The sequence below is a fragment of the Ctenocephalides felis genome, unplaced genomic scaffold (genome assembly GCF_003426905.1).
Source record: "Ctenocephalides felis isolate EL2017-DRISC unplaced genomic scaffold, ASM342690v1 CF-g0.4_SCAFFOLD_03570, whole genome shotgun sequence".
Lineage (NCBI taxonomy): Eukaryota > Metazoa > Arthropoda > Insecta > Siphonaptera > Pulicidae > Ctenocephalides > Ctenocephalides felis.
The window spans coordinates 20,009,608-20,021,040 of NW_020539724.1; the positions used below are offsets into that span (position 1 = coordinate 20,009,608).

The 11,433-nt window shown below is 28.9% G+C and overlaps 1 protein-coding gene across 1 annotated transcript; it reads left to right on the plus strand.

Annotated features, from left to right (window-relative positions):
* The first annotated feature begins 220 nt into the window (after positions 1 to 220).
* Positions 221 to 3,334, plus strand: LOC113383553 (cuticle protein 1-like). The gene is made up of 3 exons (XM_026621812.1): positions 221 to 235; positions 2,018 to 2,235; positions 2,871 to 3,334. Exons 1-3 carry the CDS (start codon positions 221 to 223, stop codon positions 3,031 to 3,033), a joined length of 396 nt encoding a protein of 131 aa, XP_026477597.1. The 3' UTR covers positions 3,034 to 3,334.
* Positions 3,335 to 11,433: the final 8,099 nt, after the last annotated feature.

Genomic DNA, 11,433 nt, shown 5'->3' on the forward strand with positions numbered 1-11,433 from the left:
TCTCCGTGTGTTAACACAATCGCAATGTTCTCTAATAAACAATATGTCTCTGACAGAAAGATCAAATTGCAATATTTGCAAACTGCACCGGCCTTGGTTCGACCCCCGTTCTAGTACTATAAAAGAGACGGTCGCCCGACTATGGGCATCATACAAGACTGTGTTCTAGTGATATACATTCGAAAGGAAACAGTGGAAAATAGAAAATTAATTTGATAAAATGTCTGCTAAAATCGTAAGTTGAAAAAAATACACAAAAAATGTAATAATATTTTTGTATACTATGCTATTTTTATTTTATTTTTAATAGTAATCAGAACTACCCTTTGATTTACCTTTATTAGAAGGCAACCCAATGGTTGTCCTTTGTCTTTGTCTTAAAATTTTTACTGTAAAGTGTGTGTGTGATAAAGAGTTGAACAGGGCTTAAAAATTTATTAATCATATTTCACCACTACCGATATTTCAAAAATAAGTAAAGTTAAGGATTTTTTACCAACAATATTTGAAAGTAGAGGGAAAAAAATGTATAGCCAGCCATTACCTTGAATCTTATGACGTTGCTATCCGGGACAGCAATACACAGCAATATTTGAAAATCCATAACAAAAGTATTTTTTTCGTTGTTAGTTTATTCGGTTGTGAGCACTGTTGTTTAGTTTACGAGACCTTAATATAATTTTTATGTATACGTTATTTAATTGATTCATATGTTATACTGCTAATTTTCAGTTAGATTCAATAGTTATTTTTATAAATATTACCTTTGTAAAAGCTTACACGTGGGTGGGGTAAAAGGGTCCAAGTAAACCTTTATCCTGACGAAGATGTAAACAATAAAAAATAGTAAATAAAAAAATAATTGAGTTAGAAAAAGCAATTTATTTTTAATTTCCTAAAAACTTTATAATAATATTTTTGCTTAGTATGATAGTTTTTATTTTATTTTGAAAAGTAATCAAAACTAACCTTATATCCTATGAACTTTTGTATAATGTATTGTACTGTACATACTTGAAAATTGTAAGTAATATATGGAATTTTCAATTAAAACTACTGCTTGACATCAGATTGTACGTAATGCGGGATTTGAACTCACAACCTTGTGGCTGCAAAATTGTTGTGTACTGATAAAGTATCATTAAACATACAATGCCTTAAAAACGTATTATATTCAATCATTGTGTTTAATTATTCATTTTTAATTCCCTGAAAAAGAAATTTTTTTTCACCATAAAATGTGTTGCTAATTTTATGTTTTTTCGATGCTGCAAGTCATTCTGAATCGTCGCCAAAATAATATGTAATGTGTGGGATCGTAGAGGGAGCTTTATATCGACTTTTTGTTTTTTCAAAATAAAGAACGCAAAGAAAGCTTTTATAAAGAACGCACCGATTTAAAGAATTTAAAATGCAATTGATGGCCCTCGGGAAGAACAGTATGTATTAGTTTTGTAAAACAATCAGCAGTGACGTTTTTTTATAATTATCAGATTACTGCACAAATTTCCATCAAAGTTTTTTCCAAAAATTTTTAACCGATTTTGAAAACTCGGAAACTTTCGGAAAGATATCAATTGACGATGTTCATGAAACATAGCGTTGGACCATAATAAAGTTCTATAAGTATATTGCAATATGCAAGTAGTAGTTTAGGAGACTTGCTTACCAAAAGTTAATATATCTATTAGCGTTGAAGTTACCTCATTTATTAGTATTTTTACTTCTTACAAATTGTGACCAAGAAAGAGGAGCTTTTGAAAGAAAACTTATACTAAAATTGGCTTCAGATAAGTTCATTACTTTCTTACAAAAAGATGATTGACCAAAAGAAATTTGGGCTGCGTCACCTACAATTTTACTTCGATTTAATTTTTTTTAATGATTCTTCATTGTGAACATATTATGAACTCTGAGTATATTATCTCACATTGGCTAATAAAAAACAAATGCGCTAAACTTGTGGTTCGTCCAGCAATTTAAATCTATCTTTTAATTTCTGGATCTTTTACCTAAGGTATTGGCATTATCAGCCATCTGCTTAGCAGTGGTTTATGGATTACCTCAACACGCTGGTGCCCGTTACCCGGCTGGTGTAAACCCTGCACTGTGTCCTGGTTATCCCCATTGTGATAATTTGCTGCTCGCCCAGTATGCTGTCGCCCACGCCCCAGTCGTACCAGTAGCTCCAATTCATTACGATCATCACGATTACCACGGAGTTGGGGGTGCCAAGTTAGTATATTATAAAAAAATATATTTTTAAGATGGAGGAGGGTTTAAGTTTTATGATTTAGGAGACTTATGTGATTGGTACATCTAGTCATACATAATAGACAAGTGGTTTTTATGTACTTGTTTTAAGATTTTTATCATTTTCCCTATCAGTCAACCATATTTTCAAGAAGGAGTCTAAGTCCGGATATTAGATTTCACGGTTGTATTAATTGAAAAGTTAGAAATTTAGGGACATGTTATTAACTTAATTTAACCAGTGCTCAAGTTTTAATAGTTTAACAAAATATGGATATAAATAATAATATTAATTACAAATTGATTGTATAGTTAAAATTTTACTACAATTTAGACATTTCATTCAGTTTTTAACCAATTGCAAAGGTTTTGAGTCATTTTATTTATATACTATAACTTGGTGATAAAGCAGTCCTCTGCAAAACGTCTTCAAAAAGTATTTGATTCAAGATGTAAAAATGTGAGGGTACTCCAGGTATTATAATGGCATTGGAGACTTTAAAACAATACACAATGATGTAGATTATTCATTTTTGTACAAATTTGGAAATAATGTGACATAATAATCTTCTAAGCATATTTTTATATCATTTTTCAATTAATCTCAATCAATTTAGATACCCAGCTGGAGTTGACCCATCAACCTGCCCAAATTATCCATACTGCGACAACACCATTGGAGCAGCTTACCATGCTCCTCCATTACCAGGATTTGCTCACAGACTTTATCCTGATGGAGTATCTGCCTACAAATGCCCAAATTATCCATTCTGCCATTAATAATGATATATTTACAATATACAATACTCAACTCAAGGAACTGATTAGAACAGTCTGACGGGGATAAATATGTTTTTATGTATTTATTGGACTGACATGACTTATCTGTAACGCATTCTACTCTACTATAACTTTATATTTATGATAAAATCTGAAAAAATGTATTTGTATTTGAGACAATACAAAATATTTAGTGATCCACCTATTTCTTAGCACTATGCACAAAACCTTTTAATTTTCCACCACTACACTTTGTATTCTTTAATATTATAAACACTTTATCACCTTTTTCAGATTCACTACGAAGATCTCACAAATATTATTTGATATTTCGATAGATTCTGATCTATTAAATTTATTCTACTAATTATTTAAAATCTAATCCTTTGTTTTTCTTCTTTTTCCTGGAAATCTACCTAAAGTTCTTGAATAACACAATGCACTTGCAAAAAAAATGTACCTGTAAGTTAGTTTATAAGATAACTGTAATCAAAAATTAAAAAAGAGAATATATGTTTGCATTAAAATATTTGTCTTATTTATAAAACTAACTAAACGATTTTGGAGGAACAAGTCAGTTTATATTATATTTGAAATGTGCATTATATTTATGAATTAATTTTGATTTTTGATTTAACATAGTTGTGAATATAGTGTGTATACCTGGTGTAAATTGTTTGAGACTTTTTGAATTACGAATACTTTTTTAATATTATAAAAATATATTATGAACTTTCTCCGACATAACAGGAGTTACAATCATTGCAATTAACTTTATATTCGGCACTGCTGAGTTATATATATATATATATACTTAAAAATTCGGTTAAGTAACAAAAGTTCACAATATTATTTCCCAAAAAATAGCCTGGCGTCGGAAAGAAAATTGAATTTTCTTCAGGCTATCAGTAGAGCATTTTCAAACGGGATATATTCTGGTAAGACATATGGGGGATTAGATTTTCTGCGACAGATATTACATTTTTTATTTGATTTTTGTGGAAGTCTGGCTGGTTTCACTTTTATTCTAGGACGTCTCGTTTAGTTGACATTTATAAGAGAGATAATCTTGTCAAATTATTCTGGCAATAGATGATGGGGAAAGTTAGATATCGGGGTAAAGGTGGGTTTGTTTAGATAAATTAAGTCATTTAGTAAATGCTGTAATTTTCCTTATATGGTGGTTGTTGATTATATCTGATAACTTTTTTATTTTATTGTTATTAACTGCCTGAAGCTGTTCAAAAGCAAGTCATTCTGAATCGTATGCCTACAAAATCGACAAAGTATGTGTGTCCTAAGGCTTTGGTAGTTTATTTTCATATTTGACTGCTTTCCTACAAAGGACATTCAATCTATTTTCTTTGTGTAACTATTAAAAATAATGAAGTTGAATATATGTATATATATATATATATATATATATATATATATATATTTTACACCTTAAGGATAACTGATGCAAAATTTCAAACAGTTTGCAATAAATTAATATTATGTCTTGTCCAAGCAATAAATTTTTGATACATTTATGGTTCTTCTGCAACAATTGCATTCTATGATTTATTTATTATATAATATGTTAAATCTGTAAAGTGAAATTGTTTAAGTATAAGCAGCAAAAATTCAAATTTTTGCAGTCAGTTTCTAAACTGGTTCTTATTGGACTATCGGCTGAGGAAAACTAGAAGAATATGAAGGATTATGAAACATTAAGGATCGTTTATAAAAATAAATATAATGCAAATAATCTAAAGTTGAAAACTACATCAAGAGCATAAGTTTATATACAAAACACTATTTTACTATTTTACCTGTGTCAACTCAAGAAATTTCTTTCTTAAGTGCCGAGTCGTTTGAAAACATAATATTGATTTGATCATATATTATAGATATTGAATATTTACAGTTTTATAATTATTTGTATTTTTTCTAATCTTACAAAGTTTTAGAATAAGTTTGATCTTCACTGAGATATAACTGAATTTTGGAAGTGCAATAGTAATAGTAATTTTCATTTTAAAATTAAATTTGAAATTCGATATTATATTATAACCACTTTATAAGTTGCATATGATAAAATACACTATTATTTTCTGAGTATTATCAAAATTCGTAACCTTTAGCAGTACTTACTCAAAACCAAATTTTGAGCATAAAATAATATGTTTTGATGCTATAGTTTGTTAATTTAATTGTGTTTTTTCTAATCTTATAAAAATTAAAAAAAAGTTTGATATTCACTGAGATATAACAAGATTTTGGAACTTTCAGCAATGATCATTCAAAATGAAATTTTGAACCTAAAATAACTAATAAATAAATAATAATTTGATGTTACAGTTTGATAATTTAGTTGTGCTTCTTTTAATCTTAAAAAGTTTTAAAAACAGTTTGATATTCACTGAGATATAATCGAGTTTTGGAACTGTAATGATATTAGAAAATTCCATAGATAATTTTTATTTTAAAATTCAGTATCAAATTCAATATTATATTATAGCCAATTTATAACATCAAAATTCATAATCTTTTGCACTGATTACTCAAAATTAAATTTTGAACTTAAAATAAAATGCTTTGATGTTACAGTTTGATAATTTAGGCTATGTGTTTTTTCTAATCTTCTAAAGTTTGAAAAAACGTTTGATGTTCACTAAGATATAATTGAGTTTTGGAACTGCAATGATAATAGAAAATTCCATAGATAATTTTTATTTTAAAATTAAGTTTCAAATCAATATTAAACTCAACATTTTTTATAAATAATATCAATATTTGTAATTTTTACTCAAAATGATCATTCAAACTTAAATAAAATAAAATGTTTTGATGTTACAGCTTGTTAATTTAGTTGTGTTTTTTTTTTCTAATCTTCTCAAAGTTTTTAAAAAAGTTTGATGTTCACTGAGATATAACTGACTTTTGAAACTGCAATGACAATAGATATTTCCATAGATAATTACCATTTTAAAATTAAGTTTGAAATCGAAATCTGAACTTAAAATAAAATGCTGTGATGCCACAGCATTTTTGACAATTTTGTAGTGTTTTACTTAATCTTCTAGGGTTTTAAAAAAAGTTTGATATTCGCTGAGATTTGGGTATAACTTCACTTCGCTCGCAATTGCAGTAGTTCAAATTTTTGCCGATTTCTGCCATTTTGTTTTTTATTTTGACAGCAATAGACGCCTTAAGTGTGAAGAAGTGCATTTTTTCTAAAGCTTTTTTTTAATATTTTATTATACAAATAGAAATCGACAGTAGTGATTAATTAATTTAAGGATGATTATTGAATTATATTTGAATAATATAAGTTGCAAGCAATACTCCTGTTATGGGTAAGTCGCTTCAACATTTTTTCAAAAATAGTTGTAATGTTAGGTTAGGTTAGGTAAATGTCAATACATTTTTATGCATATTATGATGATGCCGGTATCTATTGCAATCATATAATGAGAATTAAAATGATGAATCTGTGTTTATAAGGAGTTCATATTTAAATCTTAATTAAATTTATATATGAATTTATATATTGAATTGTGTAATACATTATTTTACCCGGAGTTACCCGAAGCCACATGTGATATAATTGCATTAAATTTTATTGCAAACAATAATCGAGAATGAATTAGTGATTTAACACGTCAATTGTCACCAAAATATCAGAAAAAAAATTCTTGACCCATGGTAACTGTAAAAAAGAATATTTTGGACAAAATTCCTACTTTTTATGTCAACCGTATATGACTGACAGGGAGCCATACGAATGGCCAGTCTTTCTCAATCTATGTAGTCGCGTGTATGTAGAACTTATTGTAAGACACGTGTGACTGATATGGCGATTAAAGTGTTAGGCAATAAACGATTTTTAAGAAACTTTTTAATTTCTTGGACATATTAGTCAATTGTTTCTTAAAATATTTATAAAAATCTGAGAAAATCAACTTGAAGGTATAATTTCGCCTCACATAAACATTTCACATACATACATGTTTAAAATTTGGTGTCAAGCGATTCAGAACAACTTGAAACGTCAAGAATACATTTAATTAGAAAATTTGCAGAGTTTCTGACTAATGCATAAATATCTCCTTCAAAGTCAAATACATTTCTTTTCCTTGTGTGTTTTAAATTCAGTCGAGGCGCTACTTCGAAATCGATTTATTCTATGGGATAAAAAATATGTGATCGTCCGGGGGTTAAAACAAAATCTTGTAGGGTGGTTTATATATCATATTATTTCTATAAATTTCAGAGCAGTCGCCGGAAAGCAATCCGGTTGGACCGTAATTCAATTTTATGGACGCTTGACACTTACTTATAATTGTATTTTTGCACCAGAGATATAGTGGACCATAGGTACTATATTGTCGAAAAGAATAGACACAATGCACATCGAATTCGAACAATAAATACTATTAACTAGTGGGGTGCATGGCATCGTGCCATAAGGCAAATTGCTGGAACTTCCCTTACCGTAATTAAAAATCTTGGTACGAAACCCAAAAAATTACACAAAATGTGTACACATTATTAAAATCTCTATAAAGTATCTGATAATTTGATGTACATATGTCCAATTAACATTTTTGACCGCCAAATGACATTTTTTTAACTTTTTATTGAGAGTCCATGACCGCTGGCCCTGCCTTTCCAAATATTTCATCACTTCTTCAGGTCCTGCGGTTATGGACTCTCAATAAAAATAAGTTAAAAAATGTCATTTGGCGGTAAAACATGTTTATTGGACATATTTACATCAATTATTAGATACTTTATAGAGATTTTAATAATGTGTACACATTTTGTGTAATTTTTTAAAGTTTCGTACCAAGATTTATAAATACGGTACGGGAAGTTCCAGCAATTTGCCTTAAGGCACAATGCCATACACCACTATTTGAATTTTATATACTCTTTACGATTTTTCTAACCGCTCTCTCACTAATCCTATTTGCTGTGCAAAATATAGTTTTCCCGCAGCGGGACGATAATCGCAGCGGCAGCAACTGTCCGATTCACGCGCTGCTCATAGCGACGTGAACATTTTATCTGTTATTTAATTTTTTTTCAACATTGTCATCAGATTTAATCCGACTATATTTCAGATACACATTCATTTTTAATTATTATCGCCAGGAGCGTAATAATAGAAATATTATAGTAATAATACTATATTATAATACAGTTGATTATTAAGAAACTAGTGGTGTATGGTAGCGTGCCTTAAGAAAAATTGTTGAAACCGTAATGATATATTCAAAAAAAATGTGATCGTTTTAAATATCTAATTATATAATTAGATTAAAATAAGTCGGGTTCCGACGATATAACTCCAGAACGCATAAACCGATTTCGACGATTTTGCATTCGTTGGAAAGGTCTCGGACTCCGTGAGGTTTATAGCAAAGAAAATTGAAGAAAGTTATCAACAGAAAAGCGGAAAACACCTTTTATTTTTTTATCTCTGATAGCATGTACTACAAACTAATATTTTTTGTTTGATCGCTACTCATTTGTTTGACAGCTACTCATTGTTTTCTGCTCAGTTAATTTTATGTGACAAACCGGCATTGTGTTCACTGCGAAATTGTGCAAAAAAAGTAAAAAAATAAGTTATTCGTTTCCTAACATTTCAATTGGAAACCATGAAATCAATCACGTGTATTGTGCAAATTTTTATTCAATTTCAAAAGCAGGCAATTTCTTTCTTCATCTTTTAATCACCAAAGGAAATGTTATATAAAATGAAACCATCTGGTGGTAAAACGGAGTTCGCCCGGTTTGCTAGTATTATTATAAATACTGTAACCTTTATTATTAATATTTTATAGACAGAATATAAGAGCTTATAAATTGGACAGCCACGTTCATATACTTATACACTTTACATGAAAAGTGAATAAATAAAAGTGGAAAATTGTATCCACACATACACACACACGTACATACAATATTTCTAAGGTATGCCAAAATGTTCAGAAACCTTTGAAACGTGAAGATCTGCTTAAATTTTCATTTTAGATTTTTAAAATAAAAATTTGTAAGTAGAACTTTCAGAAATTGAGTTGTAATTATAACTCCTTTGCGATGAAACAAGAAATAGAAAAAAAGAAGTCAATGATAGTCAAAAATATTTAGAAAAAATAATTTTATATCAAGCAACTATTAAGATGAAAAGGCAATTCTATCTATAAAACTCATATTATCTTCTTCAATGATATTTTGATCATATCTCAAAATAAATTTAATTCTATTTCCTCCATGGGAAATAAACCCTCCCAGCGGCTGAAAAATAAAAATATGTCGTAAATTAAATATGAATATTAAAATCTATAAAAAATGCGACTGCGTCCCTTGCAAAAAGCTCAATGTTTTTAATACAAAACATGTTCATGGGCGTAAAATTAAATACAGAGGATTTTTCGCTTCGGATTACAGTTTGTTTTAGAGCTTAGCTCTCCACGGCGTGAAAAAGCTCGCTCGGCGGAAATATAATAGACACTTGTTATATTATATGGTCCGATGCCCATTTGGGAATCAATTTAAAAATCATTTTTAATCATAATAGTGAAATTATTATTTATTAATATAGGGCAGAGCGGGACTCAGAGGTCCGAGGGTAAAAAGGTTCAACACCATTATCTCAAAAACAAATATTGAATTTTTTAACGATACTATTTTAAAGTAGAAGGCGTCGTTAGCAAGAGATATCAGTGGACAAAACAATTGTTTTTGAGATTTTTTTTTAAATTTTTAATTTCAAAATTCTATATTTTTTTTCAAAAATTTTTGCTTTTGTATACCGAAAATATTTTGGAATTTAATTTTAATTCTGGCTAAAGTTCTAATGCTGGCTTATATACTTTGAATAAATAATTTTAACTATGCAATTCAGTTTATATAATTCTCATGAATATTAGACGATGTTCTTCATTTTAAATCCTATTAAGTTTTGTTTATTTACTTTTTTGTAAACATATGTAAGCGTTATCGTACAATTCATAAGCTCTATAATTTGACTATAAAATAAGAATAATGTACTTTACAGTATTTATAATAATCTATTTGAAAACATTTAATATTCTTCGTTTACTTTGTTACGGTATATGAAGTTCCAGCAATTTGCCTTAAGGCACGATGCCATACTACTAATTTTGATTTTGAGCATTTTTATTCAGTTTACGATTCCTGAATATACTTTTAAAGTATACGTTATTAAATTGTTTTCTAGTATGTGTTATTTTTTAAGTCAGATTCAACAGTTTTTTATATAACTTTTATAGAAGTATACTTGGGGGTGGGATAAAAAGGACCAACTGAACCTTTTGAATGGTATAGGCATAAGCAATAAGAAATTAGTAAATTAGTTAAATAACAAAGTATATTAGGTAAAAAACTGGAATTTTACACGAGATAAGATACATTAATAGTTATTCCAATTATGCTTACAAATATTTATGATAAAATATCAGATTTAGGCTATATACAGTGTTATCTTGGTAAAAAAAATGTGCCCATAAAATTCACGTTGGATTAGTTAAATAAAGTAGCTATTATTTTATAAAATTCCTTTAAAATTAAAAATAAGACATTGGGCTTGTTTGCCTCTTGTATGTCACATTTTACCGCACCTATGAGGTAAAAAAGGGACACATGATTAATTTTCGAAAAATAGTAAAAAAACATTTATGTAATTAAGAAATAACTGGGAATTTTGCTGGACATAGTATGGTAGTTGTTTTTTTTTTGATACAAGTTATTTGTTGTGATGTAGTTCAATTGGTTTTTGGACGGTATAACTACTGAAAGTCAAATTGGACCGGCCCTATGTGTAAGAAATGGAATAAATTTTATAGATAGTTTTCGTTTGAGCTAAAATTAATTTATATATATATATATATATAATATATATATTAACAGCAATCAGAACCTTACGTCCTATGAGCTGTTGGGCTGAAACTTCTCCTTTCTTCGTATTTTTTAGATGGTAACCCAATGGTTAATCCACCCATATTTGATGATTTTTTGTTATTAGATTTAATCTAATAGGGCTGACTTTTCATTGGTGCAGCAATGCCGGGCAAGGACTATTTTCACTTGGAAATATATTGCTATCTATATTTTTAAGTGAAAATCGTTGTCACTGCTGCCTGACAACAGGCTGATCGAAATGGGTATCGAACCCGGGACCTCTGATTCAGGTCCCGTCGCTCTTAACCGCTTACCTACGGGCGAGCCCAACATTTAAATCAACATTCCAAATTATATAAATCTATAGTATTTCAATTAATGTATTTGTGGTTATTCTTAACTATCAGGTCATATTTTCATATAAAGAAAAGACCAACATAGGTGTGAAAACTTCAACATACACATATCATTTTCTTCCGAATC